The 27,860-nt window shown below is 43.1% G+C and overlaps 2 protein-coding genes across 18 annotated transcripts in view; one reads left to right on the plus strand and one right to left on the minus strand.

The window, feature by feature from the left end:
- Positions 1–323: 323 nt before the first annotated feature.
- Positions 324–27,038, minus strand: LOC145513867 (uncharacterized). The gene is made up of 2 exons (XM_081510802.1): positions 26,558–27,038; positions 324–1,813 (listed from the first exon to the last, which is right to left on the minus strand). The coding sequence occupies exons 1-2, from the start codon at positions 27,036–27,038 to the stop codon at positions 1,326–1,328; spliced, it is 969 nt and encodes a 322-aa protein (XP_081366928.1). The 3' UTR covers positions 324–1,325.
- Positions 26,925–27,860, plus strand: part of SPATA7 (spermatogenesis associated 7) — a 36,869-nt gene continuing 35,933 nt past the window's right edge. For 15 of the 17 annotated variants that reach the window (XM_081510384.1, XM_081510382.1, XM_081510381.1 and 12 more), the window contains exon 1: positions 26,925–27,055. Coding sequence is in view for 6 of the 17 variants with exons in the window: in XM_081510372.1 (XP_081366498.1) it covers positions 27,037–27,055 (19 nt within the window). In the remaining 11 variants the exon portion in view is untranslated. Of the gene's footprint in view, positions 27,238–27,860 lie in introns of all 17 variants that reach the window. The other 2 variants (XM_081510376.1, XM_081510379.1) reach the window with 2 other exon arrangements.

Raw genomic sequence — 27,860 nt, forward strand, 5'->3', positions numbered from 1 at the left:
TTCCAACTAAAAATACGTCCTGGGGCTTCCCTGGTGAACCAGGGGTTAAGAAGAGTCTGCCTTGCAATCCAGGGGTCAGGGGTTCAGTCCCAGATCTGGGAAGATCCCACGCGGAGGAGCAGCTAGGCCTGCACGCCGTAACCACTGAGCATGCGCGCCGCAGCGCACAAGCCACTCGACGGCTGAGCCCATGTGTAGCAAATGCAGCCTGCTCGCCCACAGCGCATTTGGTCAACAGGAAAAGCCGCCGTGGGGAGAAGCCTGCCCGCCACAGCTCGAGAAAGCCCGCACAAAGCAATAGAGACTCAGCACAGCCAGAAATAGTGAACTAAGTAAACACAATTATTTTTAAAATTAAAATAAAAATACCTCTAAAAGATAACGACTCCTTTTTAACATAAGCAAAATGCCATATGTCACCCAAAAACTAACACAATATTCCTAAAAATATCAGATATCTTAGTCAGCATTCGAATTCACCCCAACTGTCTCATACATGGTTTCTTTCTTCAGTTGGCCTGTTTGAAACGGGATCCGAGCACGACCTGCCTTCTGTCTGTGCTTCATCGATCTCTTGCCTCTCGATCTATGATCGCTCTTCCGTCTTTTCTTTTTGCTTCTAATTTATTTGTTGAAGGAACTTTGTCAGGTCTTTTGCACAGTCGCACAGTCGAGTTCCTTGGATTTTAGTCCATTCCTTGAGTGTCGTCAGTAGTTCCCTATCTCCCGTTTCCTGTAAACAAGAAATTAGATCTCGAGCAGAGTCAGCTTCACCAGTTTCAGCAGGGACGCTTCATAAGTGAGGGTTTGGATTTGCATGGCATCGCATGAATGCCCCTGTGTCTTTCTGGGTGACGATGGGACCAATCAGCGGTTTCGGGTGTCATCAGCCTCAACTTCCCCTTAACTTCTCCTCAATTTCCCCTTATAAAGTTCTCCAATAGCTTTCCTCTGTTTTCTGTTCATCTGTGATTATTGCCTAGAGCAATCATTTGGGGTTGCAAAATGATGATGTTCTAATTCTTTTGCTGTTTTCGCATTTATTAGCTGAAACTATTGTATAAAGAAGATCATTTCCTCATAAACTATTTAATTACCTTGAGCTATGGAGAATTCCATGGACAGAGGAGGTTGGTGGGCTCCATGGGGTCACAAAAAGTCGGACACAACTAAGTGACTAACACTTTCAGATCTTCAGATGGTCCAAGCAGGAAAGGACCTCCCCCCAAAAAAATGTTCAATTTTTTCTCTTTATGAACCAGTTTTCAGAATAAGGAATTGCTCCCTATCATGGAAATGGACACAGTGTAAGTTCATGCTTAAGATTAGTTAGTGGTTTCTCCCAGCTCATTCTGTCCTTCCCCAACTCTCCTTTCCTTAGATTGTAGGGCAGGATTCATGAAGAGGCAGCCGTATTTCATGGCACCATTTTGGGTCATGACGCTAAGTCTTCCCTGCCATGCCTGGCTGCAGATACGGGCACTCTTCTTTGATGTTGCAGACTCTTCTGGAGACCTCTTCCCTTCCTGTGACCCCAGCCTCACCATCCCCACCGGGAACGTGGCCCTGCCTGCTGTTTCTTCTCTTCCCTCCCAGCTCTCAATCCTGCCCCAGGTGACTCCGTTCACTGGGCTCCATAGTAGAAGAGGCAGCCCAGCAGAATACCAACCACGATGGAGCGGAGTCCACTCCTCCAGGAAGTGCAGACTCCACAGGGAGGAGCCCTCCTGAGGAGGCGATAGAACACGGTCGGTCCCCGTTTTCTGGGTGTGCTTGGCACTGAAGATGGGCTCCCAGTGTGTCGTTGAGTCTTCTTAAACAGAAACAATTATTAGAGTAGTTTAAGCAGAGAGGGCACAAAATAACAACCCACGTGATAGGCCAAGAAACAGTGAGCTCCCTGGAAGAGTCTAGAATAAGGAAGAGCCATCCCAATAGCTGCTGCGTGCCCCAGAACTAGGGGGAGCTGTTTGAACTGGAGGCACCAGAAAAAGTTTTTATCAGGTTTTTACTTCATTAGTTAACCTGGCGGAGAAGGCAATGGCACCCCACTCCAGTACTCTTGCCTGGAAAATCCCATAGATGGAGGAGCCTAGTAGGCTACAGTCCACGGGGTCGCTAAGGGTCGGACACGACTGAGCGACTTCACTTTCACTTTTCCCTTTCATGCACTGGAGAAGGAAATGGCAACCCACTCCAGTGTTCTTGCCTGGAGAATCCCAGGGACGGCGGAGCCTGCTGGGCTGCCATCTATGGGGTCGCACAGAGTTGGACACGACTGAGGTGACTTAGCAGTAGCATACTCCAAAGATAAATAATGAGGTTTGTTTTTTTGTCTTCTGTCATTAAAAGTCATGAATTTCGTTTTAGTTATTATTTTATTTCTTTTGTGTGTGGGGGGGGTGGGGGTGGCGGGGGTGAGGCTAGCCAGAAGATACAAGTGTACTATCTCCTTATCTATGTCTCTTGGGAGCCAGTGTCTATGAGTGAATCCTAGGCCCATTCACTCTTAAATCTATAGATTCATCACTGGTTTCAGTGACCTTTATAATAAGGGAGGAGACAGAGAGCCAGAGTGACCTTGCATTTGCCAGAATAACTCAGTTGGCTAGTAGCAGGCTCCAGGTGAGATTCCAAGTCCATGCTACAAACGCATGTTTTGGGATGCCACCCCTGGAATAAGGTTACTTTTTCTAGCCAAGTGTCATTAGAAGATTTCCAGGTCTCAATAAACATCAGTCTAAGATTCATAGTAAACAGAATACCTGAAAACAAATAAATCTCTAGCATAAATATGAATACTAAAAAATCACGTTGTTCTTAAGAAAATCAAGAAATTATCCATTAGATGTAAGGAACTCCTACAAATCAATAAGAAAAGATAGACACCCAACTGGAAATTGGGCAAAAACCCTAGACTGACATTTCACAAAAGCAGCTATTGAAATGACCAATACACATGTGAAAGAGTGCTCAACATTTTAGTCATCAAGTAAATGCAGATTAAAAGCATAATGTGATACCACTACTTACCCACCAGAAATAACAAATAACAAAAAATACCAAAAGACAGCCACCAGGATTCTCATCAGCTGCTGTTGGGAAGATCTCCTGGAGGAGGGCATGGCAACCCACTCGTTTTCTTGCCTGGAGAATCCCATGGACAGAAGAGCCTGCAGGCTGCAGTCAGTGGGGTCACAAAGAGTCAGACACGACTGAAATGGCTTAACACATACACACACACACAGTTGAGAGTGTAAACTGGTACAACTATTTGGAAAACTAGTTAGCAGCACCTATTATGTGCTTGTCCTATGACATAGCAATTTCACTTTTAAATGTATACTCAAAAGATATGATCAAGAATGTTCATTAGGGGCTTCCCTGGTGGCTCGGGAGTAAATAATTCACCTGAAAATCTAGGAGACAAGGGTTTGATCCCATGGGCACTGGAGCAACGAAGCCCGTGCACCCCTGGGGACCCACAACTCCTGAAGCATCGGGCCTGTGCTCCAGAACAGGAGAAGCCGCCACAATGAGAAGCACTGCAGTTGGAGAGCAGCTCTTGCTTTGCCACAACCAGGGAAAAGCTCTCGCGGCAGTGAAGACCCAGCAGAGTAAAAATAAACACAGAAAATTACACATCTATATAACAGGAACGTTCGTTAGAAGCAGAGTTGATAGTAGTCAAAGCCCAAAAACTATCAAAATGCCCACCAACAATAGGATGGATCAATAAACTGTACAGCTTCACAGTTTAGTACTCTACAGCGGAGTGAACACAGACCGAGTGTCAGACGCGTCAAGTTAAATGAAAGACCCCAGCCACGAAAGAGCGCATCAAGTAAATGTATCATTTCATCTACAAACAAGTCAAGAACACCCTAAACTAATTTACCTTGGAAGACAAGATAACAGAGCTTTCTCAAATCCTAAAAAATGAGGCTGTTAAAGTAACCTGGAAGAAAGGCAGTGACTTGAAGACTTGGGGGTTTTCAGTAATATTCTGTTTCCTCATGAGTATTAGTTACACATTAAAATCAAAAGACACTTACTCCTTGGAAGGAAAGTTATGACCAACCTAGACAGTATATTAAAAAGCAGAGACATTACTTTGTCAACAAAGGTCCGTCTAGTCAAGGCTATGGTTTTTCCAGTGATCATGTATGGATGTGAGAGTTGGACTATAAGGAAAGCTGAGCACCGAAGAATTGATGCTTTTGAACTATGGTGTTGGAGAAGACCCTTGAGAGTCCCCTGGACTGCAAGGAAATCCAACTAGTCCATCCTAAAGGAGATCAGTCCAGGGTGTTCATTGGAAGGACTGACGCTGAAGCTGAAACTCCAATATTTTGGCCACCTGATGCAAAGGGCTGACTCATTAGAAAAGACCCTGATGCTGGGAAAGACTGAGGGCAGGAAGAGAAGGGGATGACAGAGGATGAGATGGTTGGATAGCATCACTGACTCAATGGACATGAGTTTGGGTGGACTCCGGGAGCTGGTGATGGACAGGGAGGCCTGGCGTGCTGCAGTCCATGGGGTCACAAAGAGTTGGACATGACTGAGGGACTGAACTGAACTAGTTACGCAAGTATGTTACCTTTGTGAACATTCAGCTATGTGACATTTATGTGCATTTCTCTGAATACATATTACATCTTAAAGGTTAAAAATAAAAAATGAAATTCAGCTAAGTCTCCAGCCTGTCATTTCCAGCCTATTTCCTTCGATTACCAATCCCCTTGATGTTTTATAAGTTGACTTTCAGGGTTGAAATACTTGCTCTGTTTCACCAAGTGCTGGGTGGTTGATGGGATTACTCTGTAAATAGTCTGTAGAGTGGTTTTGGAAGTACAGTGCAAATGTTAGTTTTAAGCACAATCTATTTTTCTCATAGAGATCACACTATTCACAGTACTTGTACTCGGCTTTATTCTATCTGTGTAGCACAGCACCTGGAAGCACCCATGCTTTCGGCTGCAGGTTGTACCACAATCGATGCCTCAACAGATTACAGCTATTCAGAGACGTTAAGACAAGAATCAGATCAACTCTTCATTGTTGGTCCTGAAATCTTGTTTGAAATAGTGAAATTCTGAGATCTGCTGTCCTTTTTCATACTATTTCCCAGTAGTGGTCTATGTTTAGTAGAAATGGAATAAAAATCATTTTCATCAGTTTTTAATAAAAGTCATTCTGGAGTCCAAACTCCAGCTTCCTCCACAGGAGCCCTCAAGTCTTTCCTCCAACCAGAGCTTTTCTCAGCATTGCAACTTCCTCTCTAAATAAAAGCAAAGTGAAAGTGAAGTGAAGTCGCTCAGTCGTGTCCGACTCTTAGCGACCCCATGGACTGTAGCCTACCAGGCTCCTCCGTCCATGGGATTTTTCAGGCAAGAGTACTGGAGTGGGGTGCCATTGCCTTCTCCCAAATAAAAGCAAAAGAGTTCTGCATAAATACAGACAGAGGTTGGATTAACACTGAGAATAAACACATTATCCCTAAAAGTTGCATTCTGTTGTTCAGAATAACGGAGTTGGTGGGCTATGCAAAGCCATAAAAAAATCAAAAAGAATATAAAAACTTTTAAATTATGGAACGATAAGTTAATGGTTAGATATCTCCCCATCAAAATAAACAGACAACACAGCAAAGGGAATGCATCAAGCAATTGATCCCTTTATTTTGAGTTAAGAATTGCACTCGTTTCACATTCAGTAAGGTTGTGCTCAAAATCCTTCAGGTTAGGCTTCAGCAGTATGTGATCAGAGAACTTCCAGATGTATAGCTGGGTTTAGAAAAGGCAGAGGAACCAGAGATAAAATTGCCAACATTCGCTGGATCATAGAGAAAGCAAGGGAATTCTAGAAAAACATCTACTTCTGTGAGCCAGACATCTTGGAGTGCAAAGTCAAGTGGGCCTTAGGAAGAATCACTGTGAACAAAGCTGTTGGAGGTGATGGAATTCCAGTTGAGCTATTTCAAATCCTTAAAAATGATGCTGTTCAAGTATTGCACTCAATACGCCAGCAAATTTGGAAAACTCAGCAGTGGCCACAGGACTGGAAAAGGTCAGTTTTCATTCCAATCCCAAAGAAAGGCAATGCCAAAGAATGCTCAAACTACCGCACAATTGCACTCATCTCACATGCTAGTAAAGTAATGCTTAAAATTCTCCAAGCCAGGCTTCAGCAATACGTGAACCATGAACTTCCAGATGTTCAAGCTGGTTTTAGAAAAGGCAGAGGAACCAGAGATCAAATTGCCAACATCCGATGGATCATCGAAAAAGCAAGAGAGTTCCAGAAAAACATCTATTTCTGCTCTATGGACTATGCCCAAGCCTTTGACTGTGTGGATCACAATAAACTGTGGAAAATTCTGAAAGAGATGGGAATACCAGACCATCTGACCTGCCTCTTGAGAAACCTGTATGCAGGTTAGGAAGCAACAGTTAGAACTAGACATGGAACAACAGACTGGTTCCAAATTGGGAAAGGAGTACGTCAAGGGTGTATATTGTCACCCTGCTTATTTAACTTATATGCAGAGTACATCATGAGAAATGCTGGGCTGGAAGAAGCACAAGCTGGAATCAAGATTGCCAGGAGAAATATCAAAAACCTCAGATATGCAGATGACACCACCCTTATGGCAGAAAGTGAAGAAGAACTAAAGAGCCTCTTGATGAAGGTGAAAGAGGAGAGTGAAAAATTTGGCTTAAAGTGCAACGTTCAGGAAACTAAGATCATGGCATCCGGTCCCATCACTTCATGGCAGATAGATGGGGAAACAGTGGAAACAGTGGCTGACTTTATTTTTTCTGGGCTCCAAAGTCACTGCAGATGGTGACTGCAGCCATGAAATTAAAAGATGCTCACTCCTTGGAAGGAAAGTTATGACCAACCTAGACAGCATATTAAAAAGCAGAGATATTACTTTGTCAACAAAGGTCCGTCTAGTCAAGGCTATGGTTTTTCCACTGGTCATGTATGGATGTGAGAGTTGGACTATAAAGAAAGCTGAGCACCAAAGAATTGATGCTTTTGAACTGTGGTGCTGGAGAAGACTCTTGAGAGTCTCTTGGACTGCAAGGAGATCCAACCAGTCCATCCTAAAAGAGATCAGTCCTGGGTGTTCATTGGAAGGACTGATGCTGAAGCTGAAACTCCAATACTTTGGCCACCTGATGTGAAGAGCTGACTCATTGGAAAAGACCCTGATGCTGGGAAAGATTGAGGGCAGGAGGCGAAGGGGACGACAGAGGACGAGATGGCCAGATGGCATCACCAACTCAATGGACATGGGTGTGGGTCGACTCAGGAAGTTGATGATGGACAGGGAGGCCTAGCGTGCTGCAGTTCATGGGGTCACAAAGAGTCGGACACGACTGAGCAACTGAACTGAACTGAACAGAGTATATCATGTGAAATGCTGGACTCGATGAATTGATGAAGCACAAGCTGGAATCAAGATTGCTGGGGGAAATTTCAACAACCTCAAGTATGCAGATGATACTACTCTAATGGCAGAAAGCAAAGAAGAACTAAAGAACCTCTTGATGAGGGTAAAAGAGGAGAGTGAAAAAGCTGGCCTGAAACAACATTAAAAAACTAAGATCATGGCATCCAGTCCCATAACTTCATGGCAAACAGATGGGGGAAAAATGGAAGCAGTGACAGATTTTCTTTCCTTGGGTTCCAAAATCACTGTGGATGGTGACTGCAATCATGGAATTGATAAGACACTAGCTCCTTGGAAGGAAAGCTATGACAAACCTAGACAGCATATTAAAAAGCATAGACATCACTTTGCTGATAAAAGTCCATATAATCAAAGCTATGGCTTTTCCAGTAGTCATATACAGATGAGAGAGTTGGTCTGTAAAGAAAGCTGAGCATCAAAGAATTGATGCTTTCAAATTGTGGTGCTGGAGAAGAGTCTTGAGAGCCCCTTGGATTGCAAGGAGATCCAACCAGTCAATCCTAAAGGAAATCAACCCGGAATATTCATTGAAAGGATTGATGCTAAAGCTCCAATACTTTGGCCACCTGATGCAAAGAGCTGACTCGTTGGAAAAGACCCTCACACTGGCCAAGACTGAAGGCAAAAGGAGAAGGGAGTAGCAGAGGACGAGATAGTTGGATGGCGTCACCAACTCAATGGCCATGAGTCTGAGCAAACACTGGGAAATAGTGAAGGGCTGGGGAGTCTGGCATGCTGCAGTCCATGGGGGTCACAGAGTTGGACATGATTTGGAGACTGAACGACAACAAAATAATAAATAAACCTTGGGGAGAGGACTCACATCCATGTCCCTGGAGGTCAAGGACCAGGAAAATGAAGGCCACGGTGCTTATAACCCATAATGCTAAAAATCATAGCTCTTGTCTTTTGGGAGTTGCTAGGCTTTGTTTTCATTGGTGTAGGATGGAGAGTCTAGCCTTCTAAAAATTTATGACATTATTTTGAATTTTAAAATTGAACAAAATATGAAAGTTTATCTTTAATATATCTTTGATATGCAGATCAATGGTTCTCAAATGGTGCTCTAGGAAGCCCTGGGGGCTCATACTTAGTAAGTCAAGGGTGGGAGCAGCATTAACAAGCAGAACCCCGCTTCTCTGGTTTTCACAATCAGCTTCCACGTGGGTTTTATTTATAGAAATCATAAAGCGATTATTTAAAAAGAAATATAAAAGTTTTAAGTAGACAACTCATCTGATTGAAGTATCCTCAAAAGGGAAGAGTTGACAGTTAAGAAAACTGAGGCCCAGGCAGATTAACTGATTGATTGGCCCCATATCCCAGAGCCAATCAGGGGCAGCACTGGAACTGGAACTTCTGTTTCCTGATTCTGATTCGGATGGACTTTCCAAACCACCAGGTGCCCATAAAGAGCCTCTGCAGTTTCCAAAAAGAGGGGTTGGAAATCTTGAGTTGAAATTAGTACATGTCTTCATAGTCCCCTTTAATTTCAGTGTTAAAGCCCTTGATACATTTTTTAATAACACACAGCTACGTGAAATAATATGGGTAACAGAACCAAGGATAAACTACTAAGGCTCCACTGTCTGTTTGCTCCCAAGTGCTATTTGCAAACAGAAAAAGAAATTAGTTGCTAAAAATGTTTAATTGGTTCGAGTCTAGAATCCTTCAAGAGTAAAAGTGCCATGGGAACTGACTAGCTCATTTTTAAGCTTAAAACAGGCCTTTTAAGTAAACCTTTTTTTTTTTTTAATATCAGGGTGTTAGTTCAAAAATACTACATATTTAAACACTAGCCTTCTCTCTGTCATGCCAGCTTTATTTTCTGAAGAAATTCAATCCACTTCTTTTTTCCAGTTTGGTAGCCAAAGGGTTAAAGAGGGGGACCACTTTTTTAGCTGTTACTATAGTCAGGTTCCCATTCAATCTAAATATAACCATGCCTTTGCACCATTTTTAACCCTACAAAGCTGAGATTCCTGTCTATCCAAATTAAGGATAAGCTTAAATAGCCTATCCTCAGTTGAAACCATGGCAACCAGTACACAGTACACATCCTGCATCTTACCCGGTAGTCCTTAAAATTCTTTAATCACAAGACAGGAAATCTGTTTTGTTTGGTTGCCACTTGACAGATTTACACTACAGGAGGGTCAACCATCTGCTTTTATTTAGGGGGAAAAATGGATTTATGATAGGATAAGCTTTAAAATTAGGGAGAGACAGAGTGGTTTTTCTTTATTTATTTACTTACTGCCTTATTTCAAAAAAAGGATCCACGGGAAGTCCCAGAACTTCCAAAATGGGAAATGGAGACGCTAAGAAGGATTGGAGTGTGGGCTTTCGACAGTTATGGCCATGACACAACCGGTCGGGCAGTTAGCTAAGTGATAAAAACAAACTTCAGTTCTGCACAGTGACACTACCAAGCAGCATAATTAACTTGCGAAACATGAAGGAATATTTATTTTTCTGACTTTTGTTTCAAACTGAAAATAGCTTTATGATTTTTTTCTGATTGCAAAGTCAGTCAACACATGCTCAAGTAGACAATCCACGCATTTTAGAAAGGAAGAAAGTAAAAAGTAGCCCAAATCACCCAGAGGTAACTGTTTAAAACTGTGGTGACCCTCCTCCAACATCCCTCTGTGCATGGACACATGCATGCCTTAATAAATGAATATAAATAACGAGTATTCTGGATGATGCTTTGTGACCTGCTTTCCTGCTCAGTTCATTGTGAAGATCTCTCCATACCAATTAGTATAGATTTGTTATATATTCCACCACATAGATACACCCAGATTAATTTAACTAATACTCTAGTTAGGAGTATTAAGTGTGTCCAGCATTTTTCTATTATGAGCAACATTACAATGAAAACTTTTTACATAAATCTTTGTGCTACTGATTAATTACCTCCACAGAATAGATTTCTAGATGTGAGATTGCTAAGTCAAATACATATATATATTTAAATATTTGGTCCATATCATCGGGACTGCACCCTGGAAATTGTATACATAAACAAGGCATGTGTGAAGTTTCTCTACATCCTCACCAATATTGGATATCTCATTCTTTATCTTTTCCTATCTAATAGGAGAGATGTTATTACATTTTGATGATAACAGCTCTTCTCTCATCAATTCATAAATCGAAGAAAAGGAAAAATACGATTAAAATTCTGTGTGATAATTGCCTAGATGATTTTGAAAGGTTCTTCCAGTTTAAACACCCTATAATTCTACAAAATGTCTTCAATTAATTTCTCTATTAAGAATCTATTATAAGCAAGAACCCAGGGGAAGAGAAGCTAGCTGTGAGTGCCTAATGTATACGAAACAACCCTTTGAGATCCTTGTTTTAGTGCTCATTTTATAGAGTAAAAATATGGAGGTTCAGGAAAAGTTAAATAAATGTAGAATCAGAGCGAGTAATCTGACTAGAAAGCTGAGGTTTTTTTCTGGCATCATGCTGTATATTACTGGGGTTCCTGTCCTTTAGGAATACACAGTCTATGCTGAGGCAGGGGTGGGAAGTGTAGGAGAGACCATTGCCACATAAAAGGAATTTTGAGTCACATCTCCCGATAACTCAGGTCAAGCCCTTTTCCTCCTCCCCCCGCCCCGATCACCACCTTGCGTCACTCCCTTAGCACTCAAAGTGGCGCTTTATGGATCATAGAGGCTCAACAAATAAAGCCCATGCCCCTCCCCATCTGCCTGCCTATTTGCCCAGGAGGGTTAAAAGGTTCTCACTGTAGACGGGGTGGTTCTACCATATGACAGTTGCCTGGCAGCTGGAAAGCTCTTAGCCTTAGATTGGTCGTAACACTAACTGGTAGCCTCCCCCCTCCCCTATCCAGCCTGATCAGGCTTTGGAGCCATAAGCCCAGAGAAACAGATCCAGAGCGACAACGACAGTGAGCTCCAAGGCACAAGCGAGGCACGCTGTACCCTCTCAAAGTTCTGCCTTTACTTTTCTGTTTATTCTGATTAAATTATTATATCTTATACTTTTGACATTTTCTCCCTAGCCCTTTGACATTCTTACAGTGTCTTTAGGCTTTACCTAAAGGCAAGATTATTATCATAATTACCACTAACCATGAGTAACTCACATTTTCTATCATATTTTCTACAGCTCAGTGTTAATTCAGAATGGCACATCTCAACCACCATTACTCTAGCTTAGTTACTAGTTCTGAGAGCTAACAAAAAATATGAGCAACAGCTGAGGACCAAAAAGTTACTGAATTCTGACTGATTATGTTCATTTGTGGTCAACAGGTCCAAAAGTCAGTGACTGATGCATTCACGATGGTCTGGGATCTTGACTCTTCGTAACCATTCTTGCAAAGAAATCATATTTCACATAGTGTGAAATAGCTTTTTAATTTGTGCAAAGATATGACAAGCTGCAATTCAACTGTTTCTGCAGATTAAATATCCTCAAGCAACAGCTGGAAGAAGATACACATTTCCATTGCAAAGTTCACAGAAACCTCACCTAGTGTACAAAGCTGGGCTATATTTCCAGACAGTGACTAAGCGTTCCATGTGCCTTGGATAAGCTGCAGAAACGTTGATTTTAATCTATTCCTGTGGTTTTTCTAGGTCTTGGATATGACAAGCCTTTGTTGGTGAGTGGTCTACCCCCCTCTAAGATTAGCCTTTCTATGTGAGAGAGAGCACCGTGGCATAGGAACACACAATGATAGCCCATTCCCAGGAATAAAAGTGGGCCTCTTATATTTGCTGCAATAGACACATGCTCTCCTTTCTAATTTGCCATCTTTTTTCCCCAAACAAAAGTGTTATTATTCAACAACAAAGGGCCCGACAAAACGCCACAGAACTCATACTACAGAGCGACATAAAAGCAGGAGATGATGGATGTTAAGTGCATTCTGGCTTGATTTATTTTAAAGAGATCACTTCTAAGAAACACTTGGGATCAGTACTTGGGGTATTAGAGATGTGTCCTGACAGCTGGGGCTTGTCGGAACATGGGTGGCTTTGTTCTCTTTCACATCGGTTTATGCCCATACGTTTGTTGTCAGTCACTGCTCGGGGGAGGGCAAAGCAAACGATGACACAAGACAGCAACAGCTAAGAGGTGAGACATTCTCTCTGGCTACTGCGGAGGAGGGCGGATTGGCTGCCCAACGTTCTGTTTTCAGTAGTTGCTGCTATGATCATTTCAGCCAGTCCAACCTGTCCCTACAAATGACTTCCTGTTTGGGCACCCATATACAAGTGTAGGTCGTCCCTGGTGGTCCAAAAGTTAGGAACGCGTCTGCTAATGCAGGGGATACAGCTCAGGATCCCCAGTTCGGGAAGCTTCCACGTGCCTCGGGGCAACTAAGCCCGAGCACCACAACTACTGGAGCCCACACGCCCTGAAGCCCACGTTCAGCAACAGGAGAAGCCACCTTAACCGGAAGCTCGCTCACGGCAACCAAAGAAAGCCCAACTGCAGCAGCAAAGACCCAGCACAACCAAAAGAAATATATATTAAAAACTACACATCCAAGTGTACAACCAAATCCATAACCTCTTCCTCCTGTACACAGAGGTAGACTTGGCTTCTCAGCCTCCCTTGAGAACCGCATGGAATGTGAACGGAAGCGATGAGGGCCACTTGCGGTCCTGGCCCATGAAATGTTCCAGGGGTAATCCTTCTCTCTCTTCTCTCATCTGCCAGCTGGAAAGCCATGCCCAAGTGACCGTGAAGTCACGTGGGAAAAATGGTGATCCCCCTACAGAAGCCAGAAGCTTGAATAATTGTTTGAAGAGCAGCTGGCTAACACAAAGACCCCTGTCAACTAGAATTTACAAAAAGGAGATATAAACATCTAGGAGGAAATAACAACCCACTCCAGGATTCTTGCCTAGAGAATCCCATGGACAAAGGAGCCTGGTGAGCTACAGTCCATGGGGTTGCAAAGAGCTGGACACAACTGAGCAACTAACACACATAATATCAGTTCAGTTCAGTTCAGTCGCTCAGTCATGTCTGACTCTGCGACTCCATGGACTGCAGCACGCTAGGCCTCCCTGTCCACCACCAACTCCTGGAGTTTACCCAAACTCATGTCCATCGAGTCGATGATGCCATCCAACCATCTCATCCTCTGTTGTCCCCTTTTCCTCCCGCCTTCAATCTTTCCCAGCATCAGGGTCTTTTCCAATGAGTCAGTTCTTCACATCAGGTGGCCAAAGTATTGGAGTTTCAGCTTCAACATCAGTCCTTCCAATGGATATTCAGGACTGATTTCCTTTAGGATGGACTGGTTGGATCTCCTTGCAGTCCACGGGACTCTCAAGAGTCTTCTCCAACACCACAGTTCAAAAGCATCAATTCTTCGGCGCTCAGCTTTCTTTATAGTCCAACTCTCACATCCATACACGACCACTGGAAAAACCATAGCCTTGACTAGACGGACCTTTGTTGACAAAGTAATATCTCTGCTTTTTAACATGCTATCTAGGTTGGTCATAACTTTCCTTCCAAGAAGCAAACGTCTTTGAATTTCATGGCTGCAGTCACCATCTTCAGTGATCTGGGAGCCCAAAAAAAATAAAGTCAGCCACTGTTTCCACTGTTCCCCATCTATTTGCCAGGGCCCCAGAAATGTGGTGGGAAGGGGATGGTGGCTTTTTCACAGCAGTTATCCTACCCTGACTACCACAGCACGGAGGAGCCCAGGGAAAGAGTAAGTCATGCTCACTCTGATGGGCCTGTTCTGACCTCCTTTCTGGGCACCTTTTCTTTGACCTCCCTTTCTGTTTGCTCTCTAATAACTGACCCTAAGCATGATGGGGAGAAATGTTGGAAAAGACATTATGAAGACAGAGAGGAACACGCATTCTCGCGGAGAGAAATGCTATCCTAACCAACAAATGAGTGTTGGATACGTTCCCTAAAGGAGTCATTCTGCGAGGTGCTGGGAATAAAAAGGCATCAAAACTCAACTCTACCTTGCAATTAAGACAAACATAAAAGTACAATCCTGTCTCTCAATAGGCTTACAAATTATTTGGGAAAACATGACTTCAACGATAGTTGCCTAATGAGAGAAGAATGCATTTGAGTTGAGCAGAACTGATTTGACATGCCAGAAATGACCCTTATTTGATTTATAGGAAATGAAATAATCTGTGCCTTGGTATCTTCATTGTTAAACTCAGAAGATACCCGAGAAACACGGTTCAGTTTTTTCATTTTTTCTTTTATTTTTTTGGCCATGCTGCACAGCCTGCAGGACCTTCACTCCCTGACCAGGGATCGATTGAACCCAGGCCCCTGCAGTGGAAGCTTAGAGTCCTAACCACTGGACCGCCAGTGAAATCCCTTACTGTTTGTTTTAATTGGAGTAGAGTTGCTCTACAATGTTGTGTTAATTTCTGCTGTACAGCAAAGTGAATCAGCTATATGTTTACATATGTTCCCTCTTTTTTGGATTCCCTTCCCATTTAGGTCACTACAGAGCATTGAGTATTAGACACAGTAGGTTCTCATTAGTTAACTATTTTATACATAACAGTGTATATATGTCAGTTCCAATCTCCCAATTCATCCAACCCCCACCATGTATTTTTAAAAAGTAGCTTTTTTCCAGTGTTTTAACAAAGACCAATGTCTAAAACTTTGGAGTTATGTATCAACAAACAAGCCCAACCCTAACTGAATTAAATTAGAACTGCTATGAGGGAGGCCTAGGTATTAGTATTTTTCAAAAGCTCTCCAGGAGATTGTTGATGAGCAGCCAGGTTTGGCCTCTAACACCTAAAGATCATGACTTACCAGCTGGTACTTTTTTTTTCAATTGGTACTTTCAAATTGTGGTGCTGGAGAAGACTCTTGAGAGTCCCTTGAACTGCAAGGAGATCAAACCAAGTAATCCTAAAAGAAATCAACCCTGAATATTCATTGGAAGGACTGATGCTGGAGCTCCAATACTTTGGCCACCTGATGCGAAGAACTGACTCACTGGAAAAAACCTGGGTGCTGGTTTTCTCTTGCTGAAGGCAAGAGAAGAGGGTGGCAGAGGATGGGATGATTAGATACAATCAGCGACTCAGTGGGCATGAATTTGAGCAAATTCTGGGAGACTGTGAAGGACAGAAGAGTCTGGCGCGCTGCAGTGCAGGGGGTCGCAAAGAGTTGGACACAACTTAGCAACTGAACAACAACATGCCATTGGTGCTTATGTGTGCTGGGCAACTGGGCGACGTGTTTGATCATGCCTGTTGCTGAAAACAAAGCAGTACCTGTAACCAAGCACCTATCGTCCTCACACATTACATCAACTGTCCACTCACCGCAGGCTTTTCTGACTTCTGATTTAGACTGTGACCACTAGAGGACACCGAAGTATGGTATAAGGAATATGTAAAAACATATTTAACAGAGAAGAAGGTAAAAGAAATCAATTTCTTTTCAGTTTAATATAAGATGCCTCACTCCAATCAGTCAAGAAGATACCAGGCAGAATGATTTACTCCCTCACCCTGAAACTTTTCAATTTTTTTAAGATGCTAGTGTCAACAATCTGGGTGCTTAAACATAATTTAAGACAATGAATAATTTTCTAAGATCAAAATACCAGTGAAATCACTAACACTAAATCTGCCATCTTCCATGAGCAGCTTGATAACATGGGTTCTAAAATAACTCCAAAGTTTTAGCAATTTGGTCTTTGTCAGAACATGAAGAAAAAGCTACTTTTTGAAAATACATGGTGTTTTTCACCAAATAGGGACTGGAAGTAATATTTATTGCATTTTAACTCTTTTATTTTAAAAGTCAAGAAACTGAGGCTCAGAGAAGCTCAGGGACGTATCATAATCAAGTTCACATAACTAGTCAGCACTGGGCACCCCATGGATTTCCATCTCGTAAGTCTTCAACCTATAATATTTTCATGCTATCATAAGCGAAACTTTTAGAATTGTTAGAACAATTATTTGGCATAATGCCAAGAACAGAGAATACAGTGGGGAAGGCAACCTTTACATAAAATTTGAATATGAGTTTGGTTTATTTCAAGTTAGTTCTCAAATTGCTTTTATTAGAAATAATGAAAATACCCATATAGAATAGTAAACCAAAAAAAAAATCTATTGTAATTTCTATTTGGGGAGACATTTTGAATTGTCTATATTCCAAATGGCCAAAAAAGTTACTTTCTAGAAGAATCCATTTCCATAGTGTGGCTTGAAGTCTACAAATATTCTAATTATGTTGGGTGAGGATTATGTATAATAGTGAGGAATAGAAAATGCAGGAACTTCCCTGGCAGCATATTGCATGCTTCCACTGCAAGGGGCAGGAGTTCAATCCCTGGTCAGGGAACTAAGATCCCACATGCTACACAGCATAGCGTGTGTAGCTAAAAAAAAAATTGCAAAAGTTTAGTTTTTGCTTTTATGAAAGTCTGACCCCAGGGTTGGAGTCTACTAGGGTTGGACTATACTCCAGGATTGATATGAAGCTCCACAGTGTCAAAGTCTCAGGCTCCTTCTAACCTGTTACTATGCTGAGCATTGCCTTCATCCCCAGGACCACTTTATGGTCTGAGATGGCTGCTCCACGTCCTGCCATCACATTCACTTTCCAGACTGGAGGAAGGAGGAAAGGGAAAAAGAGAGACATACTCTTAGCTTGAAGGACACATCCCTAGTGTTGCATACCTCTTTTCTCTTTTACACTTTAACCACAATTTTGTCACATGTATTGGACTTCTCGGGCGGCTCAGTAATAAAGAATCCACATGACAATGCAGGAGACACGGATGGGGATCTCTGGGCGGGGGGAAGATCCCCTGGGAGAGGAAATGGCAGCCCACTCCAGTATTCTTGCCTGGAACATTCCATGGACAGAGGAGCCTGGTGGGCTACAGTCCAAGGGGTCACCAAGAGTCAGGCATCACTGAGCACACACACACATTCTTGCTGCAGAGCACGGGCTCTACACCCACAGGCTTCAGGGGCTGTGGCACATGGGCTTAGTTACCTCGCAGCATGCGTGACCTTCCAAGACCAGGGATTGAACCCACGTCCCCTGCACTGGCAGGTGAATTCCTAACCACTGGATCACCAGGGAGGTCCAGAAAGCTGCCCCTTCTGAGGGATTAATTCTCCAATGAAAAATGTTCCCAAACTCAACGTGAATGACAGATTATCTCTGGATTATGGTATAGTGATCATCTCTCAGTTCCGTTCAGTTCAGTCACTTAGCCAGGTCCAACTCTTTGTGACCCCATGGACTGCAGCACACCAGGCTTCCCTGTCCATCACCAACTCCCGGAGTTTACCCAAACTCATGTCCATTGAGTCAGTGATGCCATCCAACCATCTCATCCTCTGTCATCCCCTTCTCCTCCCACCTTCAATCTTTCCCAGCATCAGGGTCTTTTCCAATGAGTTGGTTCTTCGCAACAAGTGGCCAAAATATTGGAGTTTCAGCTTCAGCATCAGTCCTTCCAATGAATATTCAGGGCTGATTTCCTTTAGGATTGACTGGTTTGACCTCCTTCTGTCCAAGGGACTCGAAAGAGTCTTCTCCAACACCAACAGTTCAAAAGCATCCATTCTTCAGCGCTCAGCTTTCTTTATGGTCCAACTCTCACATCCATACATGACTACTGGAAAAACCATAGCTTTGACTAGATGGACCTTTGTTGGCAAAGTAATGTGTCTGCTTTTTAGTATGCTCTCTATGTTGGTCATAGCTTTTCTTCCAAGGAGCAAGCGTCTTTGAATTTCACAGCTGCAGTCACCATCTGCAGTGATTTTGGAGCCCAAGAAAATAAAGTCTGTCACTGTTTCCATTGTTTCCCCATCTATTTGCCATGAAGTGATGGGACTGGATGCCATCATCTTAGTTTTCTGAATGCTGTTTTAATTCACCTTTTTCACTCTCCTCTTTCACTTTCATCAAGAGCTCTTTAGTTCTTCTTCACTTTCTGCCATAAAGGTGGTGTCATCTGCATATCTGAGATTCTTGGTATTTCTCCCAGCAATCTTGAGTCCAGCTTGTGCTTCATCCAGCCCGGTATTTTGCATGATGTACTCTGTATAGAAGTTAAATAAGCAGGGTGACAATATACAGCCTTGACGTACTCCTTTCACAATTTGGAACCAGTCTGTTGTTCCATGTCCAGTTCTAACTGTTGCTTCTTGACCTGCATACAGATTTCTCAGGAGGCAGGTAAGGTGGTCTGGTATTCCCATCTCTTGAAGAATTTCCCCCAGTCTGATGTGATCCACATAGTCAAAGGCTTTGGCGTAGTCAATAAAGCAGAAATAGATGTTTTTCTGGAACTCTCTTGCTTTTTCGATGATCCAATGGATGTTGGCAATTCGATCTCTGGTTCCTCTGCCTTTTCTACATCCAGCTTGAATATCTGGATGCTGTTGAATATCACATGCTGTTGAAGCCTGGCTTGGAGAATTTTGAGCATTACTTTGCTAATGTGTGAGATGAGTGCAATTGTGCAGTAGTTTGAGCATTCTTTGGCATTGCCTTTCTTTGGGATTGGAATGAAAACTGACCTTTTCCAGTCCTGTGGCCACTGCTGAGTTTTCCACATTTGTTGGCATGTTGAGTGCAGTACTTCCATGGCATCATCTTTTAGGATCTGAAATAGCTCAACTGGAATTCCATCACCTCCACTAGCTTTATTCATAGTGATGTTTCCTAAGGCCCACTTGACTTCATGCTCCAGGATGTCTGGCTCTAGGTGAATGATCACACCATCGTGATTATCTGGGTCGTTAAGATCTTTTTTGTATAGTTCTCCTGTGTATTCTTGCCACCTCTTCTTAATACCTTCTTCTTCTGTTAGGGTCATACCATTTCTGTCCTTTATTGTGCCCATCTTTGCATGAAATGTTCACTTGGTATCTCTAACTTTCTTGAAGAGATCTCTAGTCTTTCCCATTCTATTATTTTCCTCTATTTCTTTGCATTGATCACTAAGGAACGCTTTCTTATCTCTCCTTGCTATTCTTTGGAACTCTGCATTCAAATGAGTATATCTTTCCTTTTCTCCTTTGCCTTTAGCTTCTCTTCTTTTCACAGCTATCTGTAAAGACTCCTCAGACAACAGCTTTGTCTTTTTGCATTTCTTTTTCTTGGGGATGGTCTTGATCACTGCCTCTTGTAAAATGTCACGAATTTCCATGCATAGTTCTTCAGGCACTCTATCAGATCTAATCCCTTGAATCTATTTGTCACTTCCACTGTATAATCACAAGGGATTTGATTTTAGGTCATACCTGAATGGTCTAGTGGTTTTCTTCAATTTAAGTCTGAATTTGGCAATAAGGAGTTCATGATCTGAGCCACAGTCAACTCCCAGTCTTATTTTTGCTGACTGTATAGAGTTTCTCCATCTTTGGCTGCAAAGAATATAATCAGTCTGATTTTGGTACTGACCATCTGGTGATGTCCATGTAGAGAGTCTTCTCTTGCATTGTTGGAAGAGGGTGTTTGCTATGATCAGTGCGTTCTCTTGGCAAAACTCTGTTACCCTTTTACCTGCTTCGTTTTGTACTCCAAGGTCAAATTTGCCTGTTATTCCAAGTATCTCTTGACTTCCTACTTTAGCATTCCAGTCCCCTATAATGAAAAGGACACCTTTTGTAGGGTGTTAGTTCTAGAAGGTCTTGTAAGTCTTCATAGAACCATTCAACTTCAGCTTCTTCAGCATTACTGGTCAGGGCATAAACTTGGATTACTGTGATATTGAATTGGAAACGAACAGAGATCATTCTGTCATTCTTGAGATTGCATCCAAGTACTGTATTTCAGACTCTTTTGTTGACTATGATGGCTACTCCATTTCTTCTAAGGGATTCTTGCCCACAGTAGCAGAAATAACAGTCATCTGAGTTAAATTCACCCATTCCAGTCCACTTTAGTTTGCTGATTCCTAAAATGTCGATGTTCACTCTTGCCATCTCCTGTTTGACCACTTCCAATTTGCCTTGATTCATGAACCTAACATTCTGGGTTCCTATGCAATATTGCTCTTTACAGCATCTGACTTTACTTCCATCACCAGTCACATCCAAAACTGGGTGTTATTTTTGCTTTGGCTCCGTCTCTTCATTCTTTCTGGAGTTATTTCTCCACTGATCTCCAGTAGCATATTGGGTACCTACCGACCTGGGGAGTTCATCTTTCAGTGTCCTATCTTTTTGCCTTTTCATGCTCATCTCTAGGGTAGGAGAAAAACTGGGCTCAACTGGGCTTGCTCTCATTTTGAAAGAATCAAATAAATCGGTCTTTTAGAAAAATGTATGACTTTATACATATTTCATTTCTCTCAGGCAGCTTAAATCCAGGTTTGCCTGTGACAAAGGACTGAAGCAAATTCTCATTTACCTTTTCCATTTTATGTTTCCATGATTGCACAATAAAATAAAATTTCCATTTTGGGGGGTAGTACATGCATAAGACAGCAAACATATATAATGAAATGTCACTGAGATAATTGTCTCACTGCCTGTTTCCTGACTTAGTGGAATGAGCACTAAATCAGGAGTCAGAAAGCTGAGTTGTGTGGGCTGAGGGTGTGCTCTGGGCTCCAGGAGTCTTTTCAGCAAGATGAAGGTTTTGACTTGGTGATTACTGTCATCCTTTTAGCCCCAACATTTTCTGATGTACTAGGGAAGGTATTTGTTTACTGTTAGCCTTGTTTAGAAAGTAAATTAATAAGGCTCAGAGCATCACTTTTTTTAGCTTATTTGTCCAGTTATCTTATGTAAGGATCTACTCTGTATGTTATAAATGACACAGAGGAAATCGTTCTGTGCCCAGACCATGACCAAAGTTTCTAGACTATGCCTTCACTGTAGACTGTGTCTCCTGTACACATTTTTTAACTCACAACACTTTTCTTTAATTTGAAATTTCCTATGGGTATACATTCCAGTGGACACTTAATATTAGGTAACAAGAGCTGTTTTCATTACGTATTTTCATACTGTTGGAAATGTTAGATTTTTTAAAAAAAAACAGGAAACACAGTGAACACTGAAAAATTGTTGCAGACAAGGAAATGAAAGGACTCAGAGAAGGTTAGAGAAACCTATATTTCAGTAGATAGAGGCAGAGACTGAACACGTCTGGGGGAGTCAGTAACCCAGTCTCATCTCCAGCATCTAAGCTTTGTTGTTGTTGCTCCGTCGCTAAGTCCTGTCTGACTCTGTGACCCCACGGGCTGCAGCACGCCAGCTTCCTCTGTCCTCCACTATCTCCCAGAGGTTTGCTTGCTTGCTCAAACAATATAAAGAAGTAATTAATGCAGTCTAAATTTAAATAGTCCTGAATGTCCTTCATTTCTGTCCTTAATTTTGTCTAGAGTGGAGATTAGCTCCCTTAGGGCATTAAAAAGCGATGGTATTCATTGGTGGCTTACAAACTCAGGGCTTTTTATTTGATTGCACGTGGCCATTCGTGATTCACAGGCACACCTAGAGGAGCCTTATTGCAACTTCCCAGAAATCCACTAATCATTAAAACTCCAGACTCTATTCTTTAAGTGAAAAAAATAATATCAGGGTAAAGTAACACGTCAGTTATGCTTTTTGCTTTGCTTTCTTTTTAACGGTGAAGACACTTATAAACAGAGAATGCATGAAGTGGAGATAACCAAACCTTTAGGTCAAGCATCACCTTCGATGTATTGTGGCAACTGATTGGCAGTGGAAAAAAGACAAAAATGCTCTTCTTAAGCTATAGGGACAGGCTACCTAGTAACCACAGAATGATTAAGTTCTGTTCACGGAGACTTTTTCTCTTACTTGGATGAAAAGATTTAAGGAACACACCTGGGGAGCCATGGAGACGCATGATAGTTACCAGTGGGCTTAATACATGCAATTCTACGAGTGATTCTTTTCTCAGTAGCAAGAGATCAGCTAAGCTCCCCCCAGAGTCATAATCTAGTGCTCTCTTAAGCTGTAGGGAGGGGCTTCCTTGGTGGCCCCGTGGTTAAGAATCCACCTGCCACTGCAGGTTCAATCCCTGGTTTAGGAAGATCCCACCTCCCACATCCCACAGAGCAACTAAGTCCACGCCTGTAGCTCCTGAGCCCAAGTTCTCAGACCCACGAGCTGCCACTCCTGAAGCCCCCACGCCTAGAGCCCACGCGCTGCAACGAGAGGAGGCACCACAGCTACAGAGCAGCCCCTGCTCCCCCACAACTAGAGAAAGGCTGCCCACAGCAACAAGACCTAGTACACCCAACAAAGTAAATAAATAAGCTTAAAAAATCTTTTTAAAAAGAATAAACTGTAAGAAAAAGAAAAACTAAAGTGTGGAATGGAGCATAATAAAAAGCGCAGTGACCTCTGTGTAGTGTTACACAATTGAGAATGATGATTTTCTACAGACAAGATGATATTTGTGTTCAGATACCAGAGTTCTTTTTCCTACGGGAACTCAAAACGGTCTTTTGGGATCAGTTTACCCTGTTATCACCCTTTCTTGTCTTTTTTTTCTGTTAGGCTCATGTTGCTTTATTGAGAATTATGGTCATCACTGGTCTCTCCAGCTTTAACAATCAAATTAAGAAAAATCAAGTTACAGGTTGACAATGATGATATTTTTTATTCATGAAGGGCCTTTAGATAATACAATAATTTCTTCCTGCGCTCAGGAAATAATTCAGTATACATGTCTCTATTACTGGAGGAGTTCTACCTGGGAGTCATGTTCCAAAATGCTTTTCACCCCTCACGCTCCTTGAGTGAGATGTGTTAGGTTAATACGGTCTCCTGTGGCTCGGCTGTCTTCCTCACAGAGACGCGGTTCAAACCTCTCCTAAAGCCCCCTCTAGTGACAAGCAGCAAATTAACCCGTTACTTCATAACATTTAGTACCACCAAGCTCTAAAGTTCCATCTTCTCATCCATTTATTAGATAAATGAATAAGCTACCGTATTTTGATCGGAGAATGGTTAAGAAATAGTCAATAGCTCGATTTCCAAGGGTCCCACCAAAACCTAGGGGATTTCCTTTTGAAACGAAAACCAACACCATTTAATTCCATTTCTTCTCCCTGCCCTGAAGGGTGCACCTTAAAAAAAATCCCCGAAAAAATGTCCTTCATTTTTATCCTTCAGGGACAGTAAAGATGGAAATATGTTTATAATTAGCCACTGAATGGGAAAAGATTATCTTGGCCTTTACCTCTTGGTGTCTCCGTTACATTCACTGGATAATTTTCATCCATAACGCTGAGCATGGCCCAACAGAGAAACATAGATTCTCTAAATTATGAAAGCAATGGTAATCTATAAAGATACAGATTAAATGTAAACGTAATAATACAATGTTTTTAAATAATAAGTAATAAAACACAATAAACCATACAGTATATGTATTGGGCTATATATTATGGTATGTAATAATATATAGCTTATGTCATTTGTATCACTATTTCCAAAGACCTTCAAACTCATTTAATTAAAAATAGGCTTGATTAAACCATTAAATAAGAGAAGAATAAGAGTCGTATCTGACTCTCTGTGACCCTATGGACTGAAGCCCACCAGGCTCCTCTGTCCATGGGATTCTCCAGGCAAGAGGTCTAGAGTTGGTTGCCATTTCCTTCTCCAGGGCATCTTCCCAACCCAGAGATCGAACCTGCATTTCTTATGTCTCCTGCATTGGCAGGTGGGTTCTTTAACTGCTAGCTCCACCTGGGAAGCCCATATAGAGTATATGTATTAGGCTATATATTATGGTATATAATAATACATAGCTTATTTCATTTGTATCTCTATTTCCAAAGAGCTTCAAACTCATCTAGTTAAAAACAGGCTTGATGAAACCATTAAATAAGAGTAGAAGAATAAAAGCCACCTGCGTAATACAGGGAATTAAAGAGATAAATAGAAAAATAGGCTATGAATAGTTATTGCAGCTAAGCATACGTCTTAGTTTTGAGCTGAAAAGCTAAGACAAAAAGAAGAAAGTCAGAAAAGTAAACATACCAATGTATTAAGGGAGAAAACTGCTTTCCTTCTAAAACACAGATAGACAAGCCTCTAGATATCAGTAACGAAAATGTATCATTGGAATGATTTCTTAACGATGAGAAATTCATGTTTTAATATTCAACAAAGGGTCTCAGGAACGTCTATGCTCCAAGGACATTGCAGTTGGTGGTGATTCCCCATTGGAAGTGTGTTCCTGGGAGTGAACTCAGACCAGCTGCATACATTTACCCATGATCAGGGGTTATCTCCAGGAATAGCAACCAGAAAGGATCTTCTCTCTCATTTTTATACAGAGTGAAGACGAAGGATAATTAAATTAACTATCATAAAGGGACTCATGCTAATAAGTTCTCTGCTATGGTTGGAAAAAGGACTCTATCGTGCACTTCTTGAAAGAATTGGAACAAAATACTTAAAAATCATGAAATGAGGATGGTTTCAGTTGAAGTTGGCTACCAAGCAATGTAGTCTTCACAACCCTCATTTTGTTGTCTCTCAATCGTGGAGCCCCTTTCCTTTTGGAAGCCAAAATTTACTTTTGATACCCAAAGCCTACTTTCACAAGAGAGACTGGCATCACCCTTGAGTGAGTCAGGTCACTGTGTTGCCTCTCCCAGAAGCGTTTTCCCTTTATGCTTCAGGTCTAGTCCAATTTCACAAATGCTTACTGGAGGTCTAGTATATGCAAGATACTTTCCAGATGCTAGTATTGGAATAAAAGGCTTCCTGTTCTTAGCGATTTCAAGCATTAATGAGTAGGTAGGCAAGAGTGTCTTTGTTCTCTAGGTAATACCTGACTCTCTGCCCCTCACTTCAGTTCAGTCGCTCAGTCGTGTCCGACTTTTTGCGACTGTAGCAAAGTCCATGGACTGCAGCAGACCCTGTACCCCTGGGTACTCTGCCCCTGTACCCTTCTAAATGACTTTTTGTCCTGGGGCCACAAAACCATCACATACTTCCACATTTCTCAATTCTGAATCTAATTTTCTCCTTTTCCTGGAGTCTTAGAAAATCAGGAATTCAGGTGAATTTCTGGCTATAGATACCCCTTTCCTTTTCATAATGTTCCTAATTTACTCCTTTGTGCCTGAATTCCCCTTCTGAGACAAAAGTCTTAAAAGAGAGAAAACTGTTATTTGCTGAACTTCTCATTCTGCCAGGCACTGCATGTGTTAATCCTTACAACTACAAAGTTAGTAGCATCTCTTACATCTTAGACAAGAGGGGCTTCAGGCTTGGAGAGGTTTACAAAGCAACTCAAGAGATGCAGGAACTAATTGCAGCAGAAAACTCACAATTACGTTCCACGTATCTGCCTTCAAAGACAGTACTTTTTCTATTACAGCAGAGATGCTGGTGGGGGGTGGGGGTGCAATTTTGCGTCTCAGAGGACCTTTGGCAACAGTTGGGGACCTTTCCTGTCATTACCAGGGGTGGAATGGTTGGGCTGCTACTGCCATGCAGTGCGCAGAGGTCAAGGAGAGCTGCTAAACACCCTGCACTGCACAGGACAGCCCAACAATCATGCATCCAGCCCCGAATGCCCGTAGACCTGCTGCGGAGGACACATTACAGAACGCTGCCCGGTCCCAATCTGTTCTCACGTCCAAGGATTCAAAAGTAACTCCTTCGAACTTAAACAAATTGTGGAAAGCCACGGATAATTCAACGCCTTGCTCATGTTACAGCTCTCTTCCATCATAAAGGAAAACTGATGACTCAAGATTTTTAAAAAGGCAGAAGGTGGTGGCAGAAGAAGAGGGAGTGGGGGGAAGCTCAGGAAGCAGAAAGGAAATGCAAACTGATTACTGGGGTTAAGAATTAAGATAATATGTAGATGCTTTTCATCCCCAGGATTTTCACCAATCCAAATGTTCAAGTACTGCTGGTTGTAAATTTAATTATTTGGGGCTTCCCTGGTGGCTCAGATGGTAAAGCGTCTGCCTGCAATACGGGAGACCCGAGTTCGATCCCTGCGTCGAGAAGAAATGCAAACTGATTATTGGGGTTAAGAATTAAGATAATATATACATGCTTTTCATACCCAGGATGTTCACTAATCCAAAGGTTGAAGTACTGCTTGGCAATCTAGTTATCTGGAGCCGGTTAAATGTTACCCTGAGCTCAACCAACAATTCTTTCCGGGACCCACGGGACACGGACGCCCGATGAGGCCGGTACGTCTTCCCGCTCGTCCCGCAGCGACAAGGCCCGCCAGGTGCTGGGGGCGGAGTCCCGACGGGCAGCAGGCCGGCGCCGCACCCCAGCAGTCCTCGCGCCCTCCGCTCCCCAATCGGGGCCCGGGGGCGGGGCCCGGGGCGTGCCCCTGCGCGGTGACGCCACAATCCGGCGCCTCGGGGCCCGCCCCCAGCCGCCCGCCGCGCGTCAGTCTGCGGCCGCTGCGCTGCCCCGCCCTCCGACTGCCTCTCCCCGAACCTCTGCCGCGGGGAGTCGGCCCGGCCGCGGGAAGGGCCGAAGGGGACGCCGCGAGTCCCCGCGGTGTGGCCGCAGGAAGACCCGAGCATGGACGCCAGCCGGAGAGGTAAAGGGCCGCTGTCGCGGGCGCCCGCCGGCTGCCCGGCCCCCTCAGGTGTGGGGTCGGCGTCGCGGCCGCGCGCACGCGCGCTCCCGGGCCCCTGCTTGGTCGTCAGCGTTGCCGCCCACCCCTCCACAAGCTGTCTAGGCCTCTCGCCGCCGAGGAAGCCCTGCGTGCGGGGTCCCCAGGTGCTCTCGTTGGCTCAGAGTTTGTTACCCCGGCTCCGGGAGGCCCTGTCCCCCTGAAGTCGGGGTCGGAGGCAGACCTCCCTGAGCCCCGAATCAAGTCCCCCCCCACCCCGCCCCTTGCACTTAGGGGTGAGCTTCGGTCTCTTCCTCTCGAACGTGGTGGTAAAAACACCCATGTCTTGGAGCTCCTGAGGATTAAATGCAGATAATACCTACAAAGCCCTTGGCACACTGTTAAGTACTTAGGAAATACAAAATCCTGCATACGGTAACCCAGCCCCGCCCCCAAACTACACGGTAACCCAGGAATTCTCCCAACTGCAGAGTGAATATTGATTGCCTAGGAATCGTGTTAAAATGCAGGTCTTGACGGAGGGGCTGAGATTACGCATTTCGAATGAGCTTCCAAATGATGTGGTGTTGCTGGCTACAGTTTCAGTAGCAAAGGACTAATCCATTTTCACTATGTATACTTGCACTTGACTGAATAGTCTGGGTTAAAATGGGCATCACTGTGGAACAATTGGAACCATGTAACTTTAAATCTCTAGGAGTCAGCCCAACCCAAATAGTTTGCATCTTCTCATTTTGTGAGCAAGGCAGATTAGACAGTCTTCAGACTT

This window comes from Giraffa tippelskirchi, chromosome 7, assembly GCF_054371585.1.
Source record: "Giraffa tippelskirchi isolate mGirTip1 chromosome 7, T2T-mGirTip1v1.2.pri, whole genome shotgun sequence".
Classification (NCBI taxonomy): domain Eukaryota; kingdom Metazoa; phylum Chordata; class Mammalia; order Artiodactyla; family Giraffidae; genus Giraffa; species Giraffa tippelskirchi.